Below are 24,117 nucleotides of genomic sequence, written 5' to 3'. Positions count from 1 at the left end.
GAATCAAATAATTCAATCAAATTAATGAATCAAATAATTCAATCAAATTAATGAATCAAATAATTCAATTAAATTAATGAAAGGTTTGGCAAGCATTTGGAAGATATCTAAATATTTAAACAAAAAAAGAAATTTGAAAATCATACAGTTTTAACTGTTCTTTACTTCTAAGTTCTCCTATTTCTAAATCAACAGCGTCAATCAATTGAATTAATCAAATTTTATGGATTGAGTAAATCAATTGAATTAATAAAATTTGAGCAATGAAATGATTTGCAGTTAAGGTTGAGCATGGTGGAAACTGGAAAGTATTTGAATATTAGATAATACATAAAATATAAAGAATCTGATACGGATGGACTTCTTTAACCAATATGGCTGAATGTTTCTTTATTATGGGAAAACTCGATTGTTCGCCCAGAATGTTCTGAATTGCAATCAACTGCTCCGAAATTGAATCATATGACGATGTGGTGTGAGACATGATCAAATGTTTCAGGTATAGCAATTAGTCAAGATTATATCACACCTTTTGAAGAATTGAGATATATATTTTGATACTTTCGATGGCCTATATTACATGAAGATCTGACAAGTTGTACTCGAAGGTCGTACACCAAGGAGTCGCTTTAACAGACGTTTCGTTGCCTTATCCCTCACTTCAACCAAAATGCCAGTAATATAAACAACTCTTCCAGATATTAGTGTAGTAAAGACAAGTAAAACGAAATTTTGAACTATAAAAAGCGAAACAAAATAGGATCCATGTTTTAATCAGATTGTTTCATCGAGTACTGTATCCTCTTAGGATAGTACATGCATGTTTCTTAATCATATCGGGAAAAACTTAAACATACATTATGCAATAGCTAAATCTGACTATTGCAGGTCTTTCTTTAGGCCTGAAATGTTTTCTAAATTACTAATTAGACATTAATTATCTTATCCAGGCCATAATCAACTGTCGATGGCATAAGATTTCTCCGATGTTAAATAGATTAGAACAGTTCAGCCATATTTTAATTTAAGCTAAAAATGGAGGAGCGAGATTTAGCTTCGAACAACCAGTACGGTAGTTGAAATTATTGCACACGCCTTGTCAAACCTTCATATCCTAATATCTTCGCTCGCAATATAGTAATTTGAATGAAATTTTCAAATTATTCATTTTACATTATCTATTTTCGAACTATTATAGAAAGAATGGCTAGCTCTTTATCTAAATCTTACATAATGTATCTTTAAATACACACATAAATTTTAGTATGTATAATTTGAAAGACACGCTGTTTAGACATTTTGTTCCTATAGCAAGATACAATTAAGTACCGGTATAAAATATATATTACACTATTACAGTAATCATAATATTTGGTTAAATTTCAAAATAAATTAGTTTAAAAAGTGTATTTTCTTTAACTCTTATGTACAGATTGGAGTTTACCCTACAGAGTCGCAAACCAATGCATTTGGAGTCAACCATGCAGAGTCTCAAAATAATGCATTCAGAGTTAACTCTGCAAGGTCTCAAAACAATGCACTCAGGTTTAAACATGCAGAATCTCAAAACAATCCATTTGGGTTTAAAACAAAATACAAGTTAAATGTCATATTCACCTCTCATTTCTCACATCACCTCCAAAATAAAAAAGCAGAAAAAAATGTCTCCTAAATTGAGGTAGAAATCTTTTGCATACTGTAACAACAATGATCATATAAAACTCTTATTCGATAGGCTAAGCTAGAGAGAAAGGAGGACATTTTGTAACAATAATTTCTAAAGACTTTTTACACAAATGTACATATTTTTTTTTTTTTTTTAAAAAAAGAAGCATATTTTGGGGAACATTAACTTGACATATTTTTATTATATTTAGTAACTAGGTAAAGTAGAACACTGAGAAATATTAAATAATATATAAGTGTTCTAGTGTTTGAACTAAATTATTTGCTCCATGCAGTCTCCAAAGTATTCAGTAATTCTCAAAATCTTGTTTTTTTAGAGATTCAACTTTTGTAAGGGATTCAAACTTTAATTCGGTTTTCATTCTCAAGATAATTTCTTCATGATAAAAACCCCATAAGTTTTCTTTAAACCGCTGCCATATGATTGGTTAGAACAGTTTTCCAGTTGAAGGATTTATTGGCAGAATGGTTGAGGGGTTTAACAGGGCAATCCACTAAGGCCCATTTCTTTGATGTTGGTTCTTCTTGACACATACAAATACCACAATAAGGTATACTAGAAAGATGAGAGTGGAAATCTGTAGTTCCTCTTGGTGCCCGGCCACATATTTGTCTTGTACATATATCTAGACTCCCAGCATGACCAACAAATAAAATATTTCCACCTGAAAATGAAAGTAGGAGATAAATGTCGTACAAATCAAAACGTGATCCTTTTCACCAAGTTCAACAACCCTATATACCCAGTAAAAAATTCTTAAAGATCCGTTGTTAATCATGAACCCATTGCAAGCCTGGAAATAAGGAACATGTCACAGATATTGTCAGGCACAAATTCAGGCTTTGTCAGGCACAACCATTTTGTCAGGCATAATCATTTTGTCAGGCACAACCATTTTGTTGCCAGTCATTTTGTCTGGCACAGAAGTCGTTTTGCAGATACATTATACAAGAGCTTAATTTATCTATTGCAGGTCATTCTTTAGGCCTTAAATGTTATAGCAATTGTTAACAAGTCAACAGTGAGGCTAATGTCACCTGCCGAAATCCCAAAATAAACAGATGACACATTTTAATTAATTGACAATCATTTATCTTTTTCAAATCAAATTCATTATCGAACTTTGTCAAGATATTGATGTAATGAAACTATACACCAAGTTTCATCACTTTCACTTCATTAGAACTAGAGTTATCGAATCCCAAAGCATCAACCAATCAAATTGCTTATCTCTGCTTATCCTAAGCAGAGAAAGCCCACATCTTGTCAAAACTAGAAATGGAGATAACCTGGCTCATAATAAAGTATTTTGAATGAAATTTTCAATCTATTTATTTTGCATTTTCTATTTTTGAACTATTACGGAAAGAACGGCCAGCTCTTTATCTAAATCTTACATAATGTATCTTTAAGAATGTCATGACGTCCTAATTCATTAGTGCCTGATAGTTTGTCAGCTACAACTAGCTCATTGAGTAAGGGTATAAACAAAGTATTGTCATAAAGGTGCATAACTCTGGAAAATATCATTGAAAAATAATATTGGGTAGAATTCTTGGCAATAATAGCATGTCATATATCTTAATTCAAGGTATCTGTAAATAGAGTTACTCCCCTTATCAAAATGGCTGCATTTCATGGTTGGTGAAATGAAATGAAATGGAGTTTAACGTCCTACTGTTCTGCTCCTAACCTGGGCTAATGAAGACGAGCATACGCCATACAGTGTGCTATGAGGGAAATTTTGCCCGGACAGCGGCTTCATGGTTGGTTTATGACATCATATTATGTTATCTGATTCGATACTTCTGGTTATGAATCTTAATACCTTGCTGGTAGCAGTACATAAATATCCTACTTGAAGGCAATGTGCGGACGATGAGTATGTAACGCCATTGTCAGGGGAAAATTGCAATCATAGCAAAGTACACCCAGTTAGAGCAGACAAGGAAGACCTATTTCATTTCATTTCTACAATACCGTACTTCAATCATATACCAAATGGCGAGTCCTCATGATCTCATTCTTTATCTGTAAAGTGTTCTGGCTTTACAGTAATACCATATAAATTAACAAATTAAATACAATTAAGCAACTCACTTTCAGATGGAAATTTTTTAATAACAAATCGAGAAAAGTTGGCTCCTCTATTATAGCACTCTTCCACAGTTTCATCCATATTTAAATTTTTAACAGTTAAATAAGCTGCGTATGCTGTGTTTACCGAGTAACCATTTTTAGAGAAATCTTCTGGAGAAATCCACTGTGGACAAATGGGTTGATACCATCCTAACCATTCAAACAACGACGGCTCTATAGACATCTTAATATCTATTCCTAAACCTAGAATATTGAAAATAATACATGTTTTGAAATAGTTTGTACAAATCAAAACTCTCTCACACTTAACTAGTCTGTTACAAACCATAACTTTCTGGAAAACAGAAATATTTGGTATATTTTAGATAAGTTTTTATTTTTCAGCATTGCGGAAATTTCAAAGTCAATGGTCTGAGTAACTTACAGATTTTCTTTTTAGGTGGCCTAAGGCTATACTGATTTAATGTGATAATTTAGCGCAGATGGTATAAGCTTTTAATTCAGTGGACCAGAATCTTTTTGCAAGCTTGGAAATCAAAAGGAGAATTAGATGTGCATCCTTCAAATCTGAAATAATGACTATCCACCAGTGGAAATTCAAAAAGGTGTTCTTATGCAATAAATAATAATTCTTTTTATAAAAAATCAGTTTGTATCTAGATCTAAATAAATAAACGACTAAAAATGGAGTTGCTCCCCTTTAACATACTACATACCCTCTATTACAGCTTGAGCTGTTTGTACACATCGTAAAGCTGGTGATGCAAATACATGGGATATAACAACATTTTCATTCTTTAAAGCCTCGCCTGGAACAAAATAAAGGAGTGATAATTAGGTTTAATTGAGAGCGTGGATCCTGTTTCAGTTTCATTTGTCAAACTTATTTTATTGACGGACTGACCTGTCAGTCAATTTAGGCAATGAAAAAAAAAAAAAATATTCTGGTTGTCAGATACTCTTGTGTCATCTAACAATGGTTGCCATGCAAGATATGCCCACACTTTGCAAGAGATGGACAGAAAACAAGCTAAAATCATCGGCCATAACCCAGGAACTTACAGTCCGATATGCACAAATATTGAAAGGAACTGAGATCTTTGGGGCATAAATACATGCTCTAAGTTTCATCAAAATCAAATCAAAACTATGACCTCTAGAGGTTCCACAATTTTGATATTATATGTACCTACGTTAACACTATTTACGTACATGGAGCGGACATTTTGTCCATCAGTTTCGGGCCGTTTTTCACGAAATTTGAAATCAACGTTCATTAAGGTGCAACGTTTTATAAATTGGATAAAAATTGTGACCTTTAGGAGGACCACAAGCTAAAAATGCAATTTTTCGTCCAATCAGGGGCCATAATCCATGAAGTTTCGATCGGATACATGCCAATATCGAAAGGAACCGAGATCTTTTGGAGATAAACCTATTTCAAATTTCTTCAATGAGACTTGAAGGTTACAGTAAGCTTACTTTTCAAGCATGCAACCCTGATAAATGATACTGGATAATCATACATTACTATAAACAACATGATGAGATAAATGTATTGCATTGAAATAATTAAATTTGAAGTGAAAGTCCTCATAAAGACAATGCCAGTTTTATCAATAATAGTTGTGTAATGTAAGAAGGATTATCAGGGACGTAAATGTGGGGGGGGTGTGTGGGGGTGGTACACCCCCCCAGGAAGAAAAATAGTCGGTCGCAAAATCAGTGCAGTCGGTCACAAAATAAGAGCAGTCGGTATCAAAATAAGTGCACACTGCATACGTCACACTACTCACGCAAAACTTTAGTATAAAATAACCTTGTCAAAAGCTGTGTTTCACTGTTATTCTGTTTAGTATATAATAACCATGTCAACTTATCATGTTTGAAAAAATGCCGTGTTTCACTCTTATTCTGTTGGTCTATGAACAAAATTTCACCCAGGGAGAAAAATAGTCGGTCTCAAAATAAGTGCAGTCACTGCAGTCGGTCTCAAAATTATGCATCGGCGACTCAATGAATTAATGAGGTAAACAAACAATGCCAGAATAGATCCCAAATACTCTGTATTTGCGTCAATCTGTGAGCCTAAATTGCAAACGTCACACAAAACTATAGTATAAAATAACTATGTCTGCTTGTCATGTTTGAAAAAATGTTTATCACTCTTATGCTGTTGTGAGTATGTTGTTCTATGAAATTTTTTTCCCCCATGGTAAAAAAATAGTCGGTCTCAAAAAAAGTACTCACCGCAGTCGGTCTCAGACTAAATGAATTAATGAGGTAAACAAACAATTACAAAACAGGCGAAATTGACAGATAGGCCACAAGATTCTGTCTCATTTCTTATTCTCTCGTTAGCGAGAATTTGGATCCATTTGCCATGACAATGACTAAAATTTTCAGGCCCAGTCCCGAAAAATTAAAAGCCCGGTTACATATCTGAAAATTTTTCGCACCTGCGGCGCTCGATTCCGTTGTAGCAACATTCTTCTATTCCTCTGTTTTCTTATACTGTCTCGGCACTATCATATTCACGGTTATAGTGAACTACCCAGTTATACTGGTGTGTGGGTCGTGGGGCGTCAGACTATACAAATGTTATGTCAACTCTTGCAAAACAGGCGGAATTGACAGGGGGAGATCTCGAGATTCTGTCCCATTGGCTCACATTTCTGGTCCTCTCATCCACAAGACTTTCCCCCAGCAATGACCTCAAGTGCTAGGATATTGACTCAATTTTTCAAAATTTTCTCAGGTTGCTCAGTGTTATAAGCACAATCATATATGACATAAACTTTATGTCAACTTAAATAAAACTGCTTTCCGACGAGACAACCATCGGCGAACAAGTATGTTCTATTGGGACGCTTAATGTTATAGCCAGTATTTTGTTGACATTCATTGTGGGGTGGGATTGTGGATGGCACCCTAGATTTGGAACCACCCCCACCCCACCCCCTATTCCCAGCTTCTAGATCTGCTCTGCACAAGTCCCCTAGAAAACTCGCGCCTGTGGTGCGCGGCTCCTGACTGTGTCACTCGTACTGGGGTATGTGCATCAGTCGGTCGCATTTTGGCTAAACACCCCCCCAAACAAAAACGTTATGTACGCCCCTGAGGATTATTGATAAAACTTTTTCCAATCAGTTTACATTATATCTTATTCTTTCACAGGTGATGCGAACAAAGGATCAATTTGAAAATCTTCTGTTATTTTTGGGATGTGATGGAAAGAATTTATTTGGGCTACCAATCTGTTTAATGAAAGCATGAAGTCCTGAGTTTATGGTGTAGATATCAATGGTTGACTGACTGTCACTGCCAATTGGTTCATATGGCAATTGAATTCATGTCCAGGGCATCCAAGCGCAGTAAAAATCGTATCATAAGAATTCAACAAAAAAAAAGTATAGGTAATATTTGCCAAGCAATGAACCTGACAAGACGATATTATTAGAAGTAGTTTTAATCCAGGACTCGTTTTAGGCATTTTGACCGTTATCAATTATTCTACTTCCCTATACTTTTTAAATCTTCCAACCATATCACTGACATCCGATCATGCCTGCACTGTACACGATTCGTCTAACCATCTGCTGTACTTTCAGTAGTTTGAATCCAAGACGCATTTTAGGCATTTTGACCTTTATCAACTACTCTACATCTAATAAAGTTTTTTAAATTCGCTGCTTGGGGAATATTTCCTATACTTCTTTAATTTCATCCCCAACGTATCACTGTGATCTAATATTGCTTGTTCTTTACACAGATTCTTTCCACACATTGGCAGCACTCTCAGTAAGACGTTAACTTGTCACAGTCTTAGATTTTAATTAGATAAAAATGTGACGTACCTGTTAATTTAGCTTGATATTTACCAATCTCTGTTAATGGACCATCACGATTATATTCTAGATGTGAATGTCTTTTCATCAGAACTCGTGGTAGATTTAAGTTAATTTGTTTATACTTTCCTAAAACATTAAATACAAGATACATGGTGAATACCCAGTGGTAACTATACTCTTGTTTCCGGATACAACCACTTCAGATATAAACAATAAGGTACTTTTTATTTCACTGATAAGGGGGTTTGGATGGCTGAATGGTTAGCATGTGCACGCTGTATCATAAGGCCTGTCATTGGGTCAACGGGCGTGGTTTCGAATCCCCGGTTGTACGTGACAAGGAGTAGGGTCGCCTGTCCAACCTCGTGGGTTTTCTCCGGTTCCTCCCACTGCTAAAGACCCCTACACGCAAGCGAATTATTGAAATAAAATTAAACCATATGTTAGTCCCGAAATGACCTAGTTTGTGTCGAGTGGACATTAAACTCCCTTTCTCTCTCTATTTCACTGATAAAGGGGGATCTACATGTATGGTGGTTCAGAGAGTAACCAGGTTCAAAGTTCAATCCCGGTGTTGGGTGCGAAAGTCACATTGTGTCTGGTGTCCCCTTGTCAGTGGTGTCTGGATGGAGGAGACAACAAAAACAAAAAACGTTCCCATGGACAAATTGAAGAACCCATGGAACTTGGAATTCAATGAGTAGGCAGAAATGTCACTGCCAAGGCAAAATTTCCCTCATGCACATATTCATAAGGCTGTTTGGTGAAGAAAAGCAGGATGTTAAACATGCATTATGCAAGAGCAAAATCTGCTTATTACAAGTCTTTCTTTAGGCCTGAAATGTTATCTAAATTATCAATTAGACATTAATTAACTTATCCAGACCATAATAAACTCTCAATGTCAAGGCCAGCCTTTGATGTTGGCTGGATTAGATTCCTATATGCCGCTAACGGCCGTTGATAATTAAATCAATAAAAGTGGATAATCGAGACTAAGCTGTTTATATCAATGATTTTAGTAATGATGACCGAGACTATGCTAAAATTTCACCCGCTTCTTTCTCGGCTCATAGTGGATCAATTTGACTGAAATTTTCAGCAAATTACCTTTACACTATCTAGTTTTTAACTATTATAGCGAGAACTGCCGTCTCTTTATCTTATCTCCCATAATGTATCTTTAAACCACATTTCATTTCATTTCACCAGTGTAAAAACTGACTCTTGAACTCGGTAGCATTAAAAATTTCAGTAATATAAAAATATATATATTTGTGTAGTTTAAAGGTACACATATTGATACATAAATTGTGGGTCAACTTTGAAGAAAAACTGGACTAGTGCAATCTGGTTTCCTTTTCAATACTTTGCTTCATTTTAATTTCTTACTTTAACAGAAAAATTCCATCAGAGGCTAGTTTTAATGCCATATTTCCTTTTACCCGATTTGGTAAGCTTGAAAAATACTGGCCTAGTCTCTTTTCACCAATCTCAAACTTAATATAAATATCTCGACATTGTCATTTAGATGAAACATGTTTGTAGTAGTTAATTATTATGGACATATTTGTCTAAGATAAGATTTTGAAAGGCGATAAACATCGGTAACTAAACTTCCTGTATATATGGTTTAATTAAATTTTAAAATATTTTCTACAGAGAACGTCCATTTATAACTACAATAAAACATACAGTAAGTGAGAGAGAGATTAAAATGGTGTTTAACATCCTCTTGACACAAACTAAGTCATTTTGAGACTAACATATGGACCAATAATAATTTTCTTGCACATAGAGGTCATTTTTAGTTATGGTAGGAAACTGGAAGACCAAGAGAAAACCCATGAGGTTTAACAGGCAACATCATGTACAAGCAGGGAATCAAAACCATGCCACTTGACTCAATGACAGACCTTATGATCTTACATGTAACGTTAAACCATTAATCCACCCATCCCCCTTTTTAATAGTAAGCAATAAATATATGATCCTCAAAGACCCTTACCGTCTTGATCAAAACATTTTTCCATCCAGTCTCTTCCAATACAAAAATCTACTCGTTCTCCATGTCTCATAACAAACAGACGTCTTGGTGCAGGTGGTAGTTTCTTTTTGATCTTACATACCTGTTCAAATAGTAATTATAGAATATGTCATTACTGCATGAAAAGGTACAGCTACCATAAGGCCAAAGCAACTTAATTATTAATTCTGTGGGGTCTGGATAATAAATGGCCACTTGTGTCTCATGAATTCTGTTTTGCTTAAAATTTCAAAAACTTCAATATAAAAAGATAGGTTGTCAGGCAACCAAAAATAGGCTCACATCAGCTAAGTTGTTCGAGCAGTCCAGAAAGGTTGTCGCATATTCGTCCTTTGTAGCCAATGGAAACTTTTAAAAATACAAGAGTCAAGAGTAACGACCAATGAGGTAGTTAATGGTTTTGTTGGGGTTTTTTTGGGTGGGGGGGGGGGGGGGAGAGGGGGGTGTCTTTTTTTTTATTACAAATTTAACGTCCAATACATTATGACAGAGAGAGAAATTGGGTTTAATGTCCAATGACACGGAAAAAAACCTGGAGGTTGGACAGGTGACCCTACTCCTTGTCACGTATATCCAGACAATATGATACAGCACGCACGCACGCACTAACCATTGGGCCATCCGACCTCCCCGCAATACATTCTGATATGATATTATGAACAGGATGATTTAATTAAGTTATTTTAAGCAATTAATGTTTAGATAGAGGTTATTTATACTAACACAGAATTTGGAATGTTATTTGTCATTTGAGATCAACTAATCAACTGATATTCCTAAATGATCAACAAATCAACTAATATTACTAAACGATCCACTAATCAACTAATAATCCTAAATGATCCACTAATCAATTAATACAACTGATAAATGTAGATATATTTTGATTTGAAAGATTTATAGTTTATAGAAAATGGTCCCAAAACCGAATACCATTAATAGCATGCGGAAAGGAAAACCAGCATTCAATTTGAGCACTGCTGACCACATATTGATACTCTAAAAGCTATAGTCGGAGTGGATGACATTTATAAACAGACTGGAGCCACGGTGGCTAAGACGCTGACTCGCTAGCCTTGAGGTCGGGTGTTCGATCCCTGCATTGGCCGAGAAAGTTTATCTGGATTTTCCGACATGGTTTCCCCTTGTCAGTGGTGCAGGACGGAAGGCCTGACAAGGACAGCTGTCTAGTCCTTCGGATGAGATGAAAAACCGAGGTCCCGTGTATACATTAGAATGCACGTAAAAGATCCCTTGGCAGTTGGAATTCGATATAAGAGTAGGCGTAGTGCCGCTGCCCAGGCAAAATTTCCCTCATAGCACACTGTATGGCCTATGCCCGTCTCCATTAGCCCAGTATAGGAGAAAAACAGTAGGACGTTAAACTCCATTTCATTTCATTTCATTTATAAACAGACTAACACAGTCGACTGTAAATCAAAAATTCTTTATCTGTGACTTATTGACTAAGACGCAGGCTCGCTAACCTGGAGGACTTGGGCTTGATCCTATCCTATGTTGCTTGACAGGGTTCCTCAGGATTTTCTGGCGAGGTTTACCCTTGTCAGTGGAGCAGGACAGAGCGCCAGGCAAGAAACAGCATGGCATATACCCATTTTCATCAACCTGGTTGGAGCAGAAAAGTTAAACCCCATTTCATTTCTTTATCAGGCTCACATTAATTTGTATAATATTACCTTTGCATAAAGATCTTTTGGGTCTTGTTTTGAGTCTGGTTTTTGTTCAGCCTTACTCTCCCACAACTGACCATATTCTCCATTAACATGATTAGATTCTGACATTTTATAACCAATAGGTATATCTCTGAAATTCAAACACACTGATTAGTTGACCCTATATCTTATCTCCAGAGCAGAGTAGGTCTTCAAGGCAGGACACTACCTAAGAATTTCACATTGATAACAGAAACTTGTCATTTAGTATAATATTAGTATATGATGTCCCAAATCAGATTTGATAATTTGAGCGTAAAATGTTAATTGGTTGCCATGGAAATGGAGGCCATATTGGATTTTTTATATTCAAGGTGGGTATATTAGGAAATCAAAATATTCATTAATTTTATTGAAACAAACTATTTGTGGTTTGGAATAACATCTATAGACATTAAAGAGTGCAATAAGGCATAAATTTTACTATTTGACTGTTAATAAAGAAAATTATATATCCCAAATAAAACAAGTGGGCGTGGACGAACGAACCATTAACAAGATTTTGTACACTAAAATGTTCAAATGAAATGTATAACAAACACTTTGAAAATCACCTTATTGCACACAGCAGCTATAGCATTAATCATATTCTAAAAATGAGAACATTATCTCTCTTGGATTTTGAGAATTTGATTTTCTAAGACCTGGTATGGGTGAAAAATAAAGTAGACAAAAATGCAAGTTAAAAGTATGATTTACCTTTATAAATGACTAAATTTTCAACACTTATATAATATAAAGGCTAAACACGACTTGAAAACTCAGCAAATTTTGACTATAATGGGCAATTTTACCTGATATCAAAATTTGACAGATTGATGTATACAGCGTTTTGTATGGTAGTGTCCTACCTTATTATCGTTAGATTGATCCGGGGTGGGGAGGGGGGAGAGCAAGGAGTCCAACCTCTCTCCGGCTCAAGTAAAACATATTGAAATAATGTCAAACAATCAACAAACACTTCACTCTGACACTATACATCTAAATAAACAAAATTATTGTTTCAGAGCTTCTGAGTAACCAAAACAGTAAAAAATATTAAACTACTGAGAGATTAAAAGATCAATAATTGTATTAAATTTACTTGTGCAATGTCCACGTCCAGGTTTCTGCTGTCTTTTTGGTGAAAGACCCTGGAAACATGCCCTGATTTCCTGAGACCCATGACAAACCACTGTACCAGCCATCTTTACTTTTTGTGACTTCTGCTGGGTCGATTATCATATAATCATCAGTAATCAAGTCTAACTCGTCAGCCAGGTCTTTATGATACGGTCGTAAAACTCTCCGAACCTTCAAGTAAAAAATGTTTCTAATTTGGTATACAGCTCAATAAGAGAGAGAGAGAGAGAGAGAGAGAGAGAGAGATGGGGTTTAACCTCCACTTGACAATCTAGGTTATTTCGGGACTAACATATGGTTCAATTTTATTTCAATAATTCGCATGTGCATAGGGACCTTTAGCTGTGGGAGGAAACTGTAAGACTCAATGAGAACCCACGAGGTTGGACAGTAACACTACTCCTTGTCAAATACAAGCAGGGAATCAAAATCATGCCAGCTTAATATGAGATCTGTTAACTACGGTAATGCGTGTTGAAATAACAAATGTGGCATTTACTTTTGCTTAAGGTCTACACACAGCATGCCTCAACATTAACTTTCAGAAGAGAGGTAGGTTCATAATCTCTAAATTTCAACAGGATTTCTCCAGTATGACATGTGAAACAATGCCATGAAGTTTGAAATTTTTATTTTTATAAGATTTTCACCATTTACAAGGTTTCAGTTACAGGGGCAAAAACTTTGCAATTCTGAATTTCAATAGCAGGGTTTCGCATTAAAATATCTAAGACGAACTATCCCAACTTTTTTTAAAAAGGTCAAAAACTCTGACATGTAGAGTGTTGACAAGAATTACTGACAAACAGAATGAAAGGGGTGACGAAAACATCCCAACATCATGCAAAAGCAAATCCCCATCATGATTGTTTGTTACAGCATCTCCTTCTCCATATAACAGCAGCTTTAGCATTTTATTGCGAACATTTTAAGCCATATTCCATATCAATAGGTAAATCTGTTGACTGTTGAGGAGTTATAAAGGTTTCCTTGGCGCGCTCAATTTCAATGAAGTTACTACTGCCATTTTTTAAAGATGGTCGCCAAAATGGTATTACGCTAAGTGAACCGGAAGTCCATCAATCAAATTTGAACACTTCAGACATCAGGCTAACTGAAAACCATGATTGAATTAATTCATCACATTGGTGATACTCCAAAATCCGAGGTCTGTCACATGTCCTAATAGACAAACAATATTACAAACTAACAAATAAATTAATTCTGCATATACCTCACTGTGCGCAATTTTAGGATCCCTTGAATATAATCGTATGGACCACCGTGCCTCAGCCTGTACATTAATCTCTTTGGCTAATTTCATCAATGTTTCATGATGTTCAGGTTTATACTGGTAGGCACAGGTAATGTGAAATTGTTTCTTTGGGGCTTCCATAATAATTCCTATTAAAAACAAGAACAAACTTTTACAAACTTTTAAAAGATTGCATTGGTGTGACATCACTAGTGGAATCAAAACTAGCAAATGTCAGTCAGAAAGAGCAGAAACACGACTGTCAGTTAATTTGATAAACACAAAATAAAATAAGTTGATAGATTAAAACAATTAAACCTGGGGACATCATCTGGTAGTATTGATGACCTCACTAACACATTCTTTAAACAATCTATGCATCATTGTGATTGGTCAATTAGACACTGTCGATTGGACAATAACACCCCTCTGTTTTAGTAATTCCTTTCAAAATCCTAAAATTGCATGTTACAATGTCGATAAACACTTCCTGTTTCGCATTTAGAGGGGGATTATTGTGCAATAGACATGTCCTGAGATTTTACAATAGAACCTGTGACGCTAACGCTTCTTGGGTCCTAATGATCTCAGGACATGTCTTTTGTACAATAACACCCCTCTAATTACTCTAAATGCGAAACAGGAAGGGTTTATCTTCTAATTATAGCGCTATAGAATCCCTTGCAAAGTACAATATTTAGAAATTTTAATCTCTAAGAGGAATATCAGTCCAAAAATGGTTCAATACCGTTTAGTATTTACAAAGTTATGGTGAATTGAAAATTCCATCCATCTATGCAGCATGTAACAAGACTTGTGCCATCTTATATTTGCAAATCACATATTGTTTCTTTAATTAAAGGTAACACTTGAAAGGGGGCACGTACAGTTGATTCAAGCAGCTGTCTTTATTATCTATGTTTTTCAGAATATAAAAACAAGTGAAATGAAATGGGGTTTAACGTCCTACTGTTCTGCACCGACTGGGCTAATAAACACAGGTATGCCATGGTGTAGTACATGGCACTACAGTCTACTCTTATTTCAAATTCCAACTGTCAATGGTTCTTTTACGTGCACATCAGTGTGCACATGGAACCCTGGTTTTTCGTCCCATCCAAAGACTATACGTTGTCCCTTGCCAGGTCCTTTATGCTGCACCACTGACAAGGGGGAGCCACACCAGAAAATCCTGATGAATTTTCTCTGCAAACAGAGACACCATGGTTCCCAGAATACAGAAACAGCAGAATCATTTCCTTTATGTGTAACCTATTTATAACGTTTAATTTATTAACTTTACCTTCTTTCTTTAAAGCAGCTGAATAGTCTAGAACTATATTTTTAAAATATTCATACTGAGATCCTCCTATGAATAATCCTATAAAGTTCTGCTGTGCAAAAAATTCTAGATGCGGATTCTCCGGACAATTTTTAACTTTTGGTTCTAAATTTGACAAAGTTTTGGCCAAAAATGGAACATGACGATCATCTGCCTGGAAAGAGAAAAAAAGATTTTTTGTATAAAGTTCTGCTGTGCGAAAAATTCTAGATGCGGTTTCCCAGGAGCATATTTAACTCTTGGTTCTAAATTTAACAAAGTTTTGGCCAAAAATGGAACATGACGTTCATCTGCCTGCTTATGTAATAAGAGAAAAAAAGATTTTGTGTATAAATTAAAAGAAACCATTTTATTCTAAGAACACATAATTTTATTTTTGTCTGTATATGAATGTATATATTCATCAACAACCAGGGGTGATAACTCTGGAATTACTTTTGAGAGAACGATAAAACTTAATAGGGACCATCTTCACCAAAATTATTCCTGAAAATTTGATGAGTACATAATATTAATAATGCACCTTCATCAAAATTAATACCTGTTAGGGTCTACAATTTCGCAAAAAAAAAAATCAAAATGGATACAGACCATCTTTACTCCAGAGTCCAGAGTCCAATACTGTTTCTAGAAATCTGAACCCTGCATTAAATATCTTATTAGGGTCAAGAACATGAGATTTCAACATACAGTGTAAAAACTCACATGCAACTCCAAATAAGGAGAGAATGAGAAATTGTGTTTAACACAAACTAGGTCATTGTGGAATCAAACTACAATTCAATTTTTTATTTCAATAAATGGCATGTGTGTGTGGGTCTTAAGCAGTGGGAGGTAACCGGAGGACACAAGAGAAAACCCACGAGGTTGGACAGACGACCCTGCTCCTTGACACGTACAAACTGAGAATCGAAACCACGTTACTTGACTTGATGACAGACAATAAGATCCAAGAAACATGTGTTAAATTTCCTGTCAATCTAATTAAAATATAGATCTATATTTCGTTTTGTTTTTTATACTTTCGATGGCCTACACTACATGTAGATCTAACAAGTTATAGTGGGAGTTCACGTTCTATGACGTCAGGTACCAAGCAAGCGACATTTTACCCGATTACGCCAGTCATTCGATTAACCAATTAGCGACCGCCATGCATTTTTTTATCTACTTTTGCTTTGTTTTGATTTCTATTGCCGCTAAGGTCTACCCACAGTTCCACGCAAAAAAGGTCAAATGCTCAATTCGACAGACCATTTGATAGGCTGACCCCTCATTTCAAGCAGAACATGAGTTAAATAACAACGCTTCCAGATCCAAGTGTAGTAAAGACAAGTAAAATCAAAATTTTGAACTATAAAAACGAAACGAAATTGGATCTGTGTTTTAATCAGATTGATTTCTTGTAGCTAAAAGTCCCTTTGTATACTGCAAGAGAGAAAAGGCTCACCTGCATATAAGCAGGTTATAGAGAGCTTTTCTTGGGGAGAGATTTCCTGATTTGCAACTCTAGGGGAGCATTTTTTGACTATCTAGTCTTCCTTTTGTTTCAAGCCCAGATGTAGAGCTATACAACTTACCTTAAAAAAAGGACATAATGTTACATGAGGAAAATAGGAATGAGCACCATTCCAGCCACATAGATTTTGTGATTTTTCCCAGAATGCTGTTAGTTCTGCCTGAAGTTCTCCTACAGGGCATAAATAGAGGATATATTCTCGATCTATTTTCTCATCTAATGTTTTATCATTTACATGTGATAACAACCTGCAAAATAAAACATACAAAATAAAACATACAAAGTCTTTACACTGATAGCCTTTTTGTTGGCTATTTCGATGTCTGACAGCCAGTGTCAGAAGTTAAAGCTTGAGAATGTCCTTACTCCTTCGTCAATTTTTTCCAAACCATTGAAAGTTTATATGTTCTTTTAGAATTTTCACATGGATTCAATCCTTGGTTTTCATTAAATTTTAAAGATACTTTCCCGCGTACAAACTGGGTGATTTCATGATATATTTGGACTAAAAACATATTCAAACTAATTAATCTATCAAAATTTGCTTCATATCTTTCTCAAAATTCTGTATTCATCGGGGGATACCTCAAGCTATATATAAACTGTTGTTAGATGCCATGTATGTCAGCTCAATTCACTGAGGGAGGGTCCCTTTTTCAGAATGTATTTTTCGTTACTTACTGTCCATTTACCATACATATTGAGGCCTAAGTAAATTCTTAATTATTTTCTGTCACCCACCTTTTTCTCCATCAAATTGAAGAGTCATTTGTACTTTGACATTCCTCAATGTTCCCAAAATCACTGAACCATTTGATCAAGAAATAACAACCGCTCCCTCAATCAAGCTAGCACACAATAAGCTGACAGACAATAGATGGGTTGCCAGTTAGTGATACCCTGACATTTTTGCACAGTGCTTGCCCCATGTGTGTTTTTCGGGTAATCTTATTTTTCTAGTAAGATTGGGTGTCTATACTTTCCATATTTCCCAAATTTGCCATACTTTTATTGGAAATAACCAACCGATAAATACTTTTGGGACAATGTATCTTTAAAGGTGAATCATTTACTGATCGAACACTACAATTTAAATCTTTTGATCAAGAGAAAATAGCCTCCAGTTTGTAGAATATATATGTCTATTTCAAGGCACAAAGCAACTTTATTTTACAGACATTTGCATTGGTACTACAAAGTCAACTTTTCTACAAATTATTGTTTAAGGTAAACACTATACTATTATGGTTTATTTTACATTGAAATAATGTAAACAAACTATGTCTATGGTTATGTTTCTGCTATTTCTATTCAAACAGTGATATCTTTAACATTTAAATATCTTAAAGGCTAATGTGATGTCCATCGATAATCACAAGCCCATAATTCATAAACCATGACAACTTCAGTTTTTCAAGCGTGACAACTACACAGATAACATCATACTTCAATTAATAATAAAACAAGCCAACAGTGAGGCTGATGTCCCCCGCCAAAATCCCAAAATAAATAGATGACACATATTGATTAATTTTATCTTTTTCAAAATTATTGAGCAATCAAAATGACTATCTATACCTGGTAGTGGAACTTTACACTAAGTTTCATCACTCTCCATCAGTTAGAATCAAAGTTATCTTGTCCTAAAGCATCTATCAATGAAATTGCTTAGCTCTGCTTAGCTTTAGTGGGAAATGTTAATTATTGAATTCACCTAATGAACATCTATATCAAGTTTAAACATTCTACCTCAATTAAAAGCAGAGTTGTTATGTTCCAAAGTCTTGACCAATCAAATTGCTTATCGCTACTTAGTCTAAGCATAAAATGCTCATTATTGAACTTATTCAAGGTATTGATGTAATGAATTTATACACCAAGCTTCATCACTCTCACTTAATTAAAACTAAAGTTATCGTGTCCCAAAGCATCAACCAATCAAATTGCTTATCTCTGCTTACCCTAACTAAGCAGAACATACTCATCTTTGCACTCCGTCAAGGCATTCACCTAATAAACGCCTACACCAAGTTTGAACAATTAGAAGGAAAGTTATTGTGTTCCAAAGTCTCGACCAATTAAATTGCTTATCGTTCTGTTTATCCTGAGCAGAAAACGCTCATTATCGAACTTAGTCAAGGTATTGAGTAGTGAAACTATACACTAAGTTTCATCACTCTCACTTAATTAGAACTAAAGTTATTATGTCCCAGAGCATCAACGAATCAAATTGCTTATCTCTGTTTACCCTAAGCAGAAAATGCTCATCTTCGAAGTCCATTAAGGTATTCACCTAATAAACACCTATGTTTTAACATTCTAGCTCAATCAGAAGCAGAGTCATTGTGTCACTAAAAGAGTGATGGACAGACAGATGGACATACCCAATTTAATAGTCACCACTTTTTTTTAGAAAGTTGGGTACAATAAAATATTAACTTGAAACCCTTTAAGTTTAAGAAGATGTTTAGTCTAATATCCCCAGTCAACATAAGTTTAGATAATTTATTGTGATTGTACATTCATGTACTCATCCTCCTGTTTAGCCAGAAAATCCTGTTTAACTGGTTTTACAGAAATATAACATATAACAAACAAGCAGAACCAACCTTGTAAACAATACTTAGTTGAGAATGTTATTTAGGCTGTGGGAGCTATATGATGGCTCAGTGGTTAAGACGTTGGCTCGCTAACATGGAGGTCTTGTGTTCAAATCCTGCTGTTGGCCGAGAAAGTTCATCAGAATTTTCAAGCATGGTTCCCCCTTGTCAGAGATGTAGGACAGAGGTCCTGGCATGGAACAATGTATAATCATTCAGATGGTACGAAAAACCTGAGGTCCTGTACGCGAAAAGAACCCTTGGCAGTTGGAGTTTGATATTAAGAGTAGGCCGTAGTGCCGCTGTCCAAACAAAATTTCCCTCATACTAGTCATAGCACACTGTATGGTGTATGACTATCTTCATTATCACAGTCATTTATTTAGGTTGTTAGCTAAATAAAGAGGAATTAGAACTTTCAAAAATCAGATTTATTTCATTTAATTAAAATAACCCTAGACTCCGCTAATGATTGAAGATCTTTGAAGTTCTAATGCCTCTTTCATGATAAAAAGCCCTTGTAATAATACATAAAATTATAATAAAATAATCACAATAAACCAGATACTTGTACAAAAATAAAGACGGGGGTTATATTTACCAATCTGATGCTAACTGAACACCTTTATCGCCCGTTGTTGCTATAGCTTTCAACCTAAACAGATAGAATATAAGCTTTCTGTTAAAGATACATTAATTAAGAGTTTAATAAAGAGTTGGTCATTCTTGATATAATAATTCAAAAATAGATGATAATAATTTCATTCAAATTACTTCATTCTGAGCCAAACTATCACTGTTTGTAGTTCTGACAAGATCTGTGCATAATGGTAACCAGGGCACTGGTATATTCGAGACTTAGCCTCGCTTTCCCATTTTTAAATGGCGAATCGTTCTAATCTAGTTAAAATCTCGAGTATCTGATGCCAGATTTAGCTTTTGCATAATGTATGTTTAAAAACTTATTTATACTGACTCTTCGAATCAATAATCATAAAGGGTGTGTTGCTCTTTTCTTTGAAACAGACGAAAATGGGTGGAAAAGACCTCAATCCTACATTAATGTAATATATAATTATATATAAACTGATTTACATTCAATTTTTTAAAATTTTATTGTCATTTCAAATCAGTTACATGTAAGCTTCTGATCTTTGAAATAAGCAGTCCAAATTGAATGGCAGTGGTTTGAGTCTATGGTTAGCGTAGTCTATAGATTTATCGCTTTTTCTTTTTGCCATTTGTGAATCAGCTATTTTTAATTTCTTTCACACTGAGAACCCAATATTGGGAACTGATTTTAAAATTTTGTTGTGTCTTAAGGAGCTAAAAATCTTCTAAATTAAAACATAAAACATAATTTAAAATTCAATTTTGGCCCATTTCAATCAGTATGGATGATGTTATCTTGCCATGAAAATATGGGACCCTAATATCCAATATTTAAGACATAATGAACATATAAAAATTAGTACTGGAGCCATGTATTTCTATGGTTTTGGACACCATTTGTAATGAACAAAGAAAGAGAAACATATCCTACAAGACAATTGAGAAGTAAATAGTAATGGCTGATTCACATACATTGATGTATGACAAAATAATATTTCAAAAATATGTGTCGAGTGGACTAAACAGACGTAAATGGCTGCTGTTCACTTTGGACTGTTCAAGTATTTCACCAAACATTATAATTGATCAGAAATTACAATAAAAAACTAAAAAATTGAATATAAATCTGTATACATTGATATTACATTAAACAATATGTGCTTCTAGACCCTTTTTCGTTCTAAAGATAGAGCCATACACCCTTTAAACATTGGATATCTGGTGCCCATATTTTTACGGTCAGATAGCAACATTTAGAATTTAAAATACTGAATTCTAATTTGTGTATGAAAGTCAAATATTATGGATAATATCGAGTTTATGTGTGGTGCAGTGTCCCTGCACTTACTATATAGTTTTTAAAAAGCTATATAAAAATATTTTATTTGCAGGATACACAGCTTACATAATAATACACATATATTAGTATTTACTGTTATTCATGAATTTACATATCAATCACTTCATGACTAGAGTGACTGCATGTGCTTGTCCTCATTTTAATACTCATACTATAGCCCGGGTCATGACAATCGAATGAGATGACTCATGCACTTTTGACACTTATACTAGATTGGTGACAGTGGTGTATACTAATTACTTTGACTGTCTTGTCACGGCTGTAACACGCAATTACAATATTAATGTTAATCATTGAACTCAGTCAAGACATTCACCTAATGAACATCTACATAGATGTTTAAACATTTTACCTCAATTAAAAGCAGAGTTGTTAGCCAAACAGAAAATTTTCATCATCAAACTTAGTCAAGGTAATCATATATTAAATCTATACTCAGAGCTTCATCACGCTCACTTAATTAAAACTAAAGTTATTGGCCCCAAAGCATCAACCAATCAGATTGCTTATCTCTGCTTACTGTATAAGCAGACGATGTTTATCATTAAACTCCATCAAGACATTCACCTAATGAACACCTACACCAAGTTTGATTGTTCTACCTCAACTAGAAGGAGAGTTATTGTGTTTCAAAGTCTCGATCAACCAAATTGCTCATCGCTCTGCTTACCCTAAGCAGAAAATGCTTATTATGGAACTTAGTCAAGGTATTAATGTGATAAAACCATACACCTGTGACCAAGTGTCATCACTCTCATTTAATTAGAACTAAAGTTATCATGTCCCAAAGCATCAACCAATCAAATTGCTTATCTCTGCTTACCGTATAAGCAGACGATGTTTATCATTAAACTCTATCAAGACATTCACCTAATGAACACCTACACCAAGTTTGATTGTTCTACCTCAACTAGAAGGAGAGTTATTGTGTTTCAAAGTCTCGATCAACCAAATTGCTTATCGCTCTGCTTACCCTAAGCAGAAAATGCTTATTTATTATGGAACTTAGTCAAGGTATTAATGTGATAATGCCCAAAGCATCAACCAATCAAATTGCTTATCTCTGCTTACCCTAAGCAGACAATGCCCATCTTCGGACTCCATCAAGGCACTCACCTGATGAACACCTACACCAAATTTGAACGTTCTAGCTCAATTAGAAGGAGGGTTATTGTGTTCCAAAGTCTCTGCCAATCAAATTGCTTATCGTTCTGCTTACCCTGAGCAGAAAATGCTCATTATCGAACTTAGTCAAGGTATTGATGTAATGAAACTATACACCAAGTTTCATCACTCTCACTTAATTAGAACTAAAGTTATCGTGTCCCAAAGCATCAACCAATCAAATTGCTTATCTCTCCTTATCCTAAGCAGAAAATGCCCATCTCCAAACTCCATCAAGACACTGACCTAATAAACACCTACACCAAGTTTGAACATTCTAGCTCAATTAGAAGGAGAGTTATTGTGTCCCAAAAAGTGTTACAGACAGACAAACCCATTTTAATAGTCCCTGCTTTCTTCGAAAGGCGGGGGGACAAAAATAAATTATTGTTTAAACATAAATTATGCAAGAGCTAAATCTGCCTATTGCCGGTCTTTCTTTAGGCCTGAAATGTTATCTAAATCATTAATTAGACATTAATTAACTTATCCAAACAATAATCAACTCTCGGTGTCATTACTAGCCTGCAATATTTATCTCATCTCCCATAATGCCCCTTTAATAAACTGTTGATACTGATAGTTGATGTTGATGTAATAAAGATTAAAGGAGCTAAATCGCTAATATTTGGGATCTAGAAAATGACCCAAATGGGTCGCAACACATATAATAATGTAATCTGATTGTATATAAATATAAACTGATTTACATTCAATTGTTTCTGTTTTGACTCTAATTTCAAATCAGTTACATGTATCTCCAGCGAAATACCGCATGAGTCTCAACCGAATCGCTATTTCTAGTGTCTGGTTATTCCAGTCTATTGCGCATGCTCTCATGGCGTCACCGTTTGACATGAGTTGTGGAATATGTCTAGTCTCATTCTTTCTGGTCACTTGTTACAAGTGACGCTGAAACGCACTGGTGACTATGGTACACGATTCGTGTACCAATGGTAAAATGGATATCAGAAGCCTACCTTTTCCCGGTAAGATCACAACATCAATGTTGATTTTAATTGACAAATAATTCGTGTTTTCAACGTGTAAGAATTTGTATGATATTGAGTTAGAGACTTATTAGCTACTTATTTAATTTATATTTTATATTAATTATTTTATTCTTGTAAATTCAATTGTTTTAGAAATTGTTGATGTAATAGTAATATATATCAATTTTATAAATAATGATAAATAAAAAACAATAAATTGAGTATGAGTGGTCTGATATCTTTGGGATGAGTGGTATCCTATCTTTGGGATGAATTATCTTTTTTTTATTGGGCCGAGTGGTCTAGCGATTAGTCGTCTTTTTTAGCCCGAGTTGTCATACATTTTGTCAGTCATGTCAACTGGATATGCAAACTGTCCTCTTCTGTAAACTTACGCTCTATTTTTCGGGAACCCCATCTGAAGTAGAACGTCTATCGCCTCTTTTCCATTACAATCCGTTTTTGATTTGTGTTCTTTTTTGATAATTCGAGGAGGAACTGCAGCCGCTGCCATTTTCCTGAAATAAACAAGCCAACTTCCTCTTTCATTGAATGTCTGGATAATCGAATGATTGCTGTGAAAAAAGGGGCGTGGCGATAATCAGTTACTCTGTGGTTACCTTGCTTCGCAGCACTTCCTCGAAATCGGGTAATTTTATTACCATATATCTAGATCTTGGGGCAATGTTTTATTTCATTTAATAGTCATTTTTACGTATTTTAGTTTGCGTCT

General features: G+C 34.9%; 1 protein-coding gene across 1 annotated transcript; it reads right to left on the bottom strand.

Annotated features, from left to right (window-relative positions):
• Window positions 1-69: 69 nt before the first annotated feature.
• Window positions 70-23,915, bottom strand: LOC126825126 (ecdysteroid-phosphate phosphatase). Its single transcript, XM_050554619.2, has 12 exons — window positions 23,780-23,915; window positions 19,858-19,911; window positions 16,718-16,904; window positions 15,099-15,291; window positions 13,775-13,944; window positions 12,503-12,711; window positions 11,383-11,509; window positions 9,647-9,767; window positions 7,645-7,764; window positions 4,504-4,596; window positions 3,788-4,030; window positions 70-2,351 (listed from the first exon to the last, which is right to left on the bottom strand). Exons 1-12 carry the CDS (start codon window positions 23,896-23,898, stop codon window positions 2,092-2,094), a joined length of 1,896 nt encoding a protein of 631 aa, XP_050410576.1. The 5' UTR covers window positions 23,899-23,915; the 3' UTR covers window positions 70-2,091.
• Between the last annotated feature and the right edge of the window lie 202 nt (window positions 23,916-24,117).

The sequence above is a fragment of the Patella vulgata genome, chromosome 6, assembly GCF_932274485.2.
Source record: "Patella vulgata chromosome 6, xgPatVulg1.2, whole genome shotgun sequence".
NCBI lineage: Eukaryota > Metazoa > Mollusca > Gastropoda > Patellidae > Patella > Patella vulgata.
Note: the sequence above shows the minus strand (reverse complement) of the source record. Positions and strands in the feature narration are given on the sequence as shown.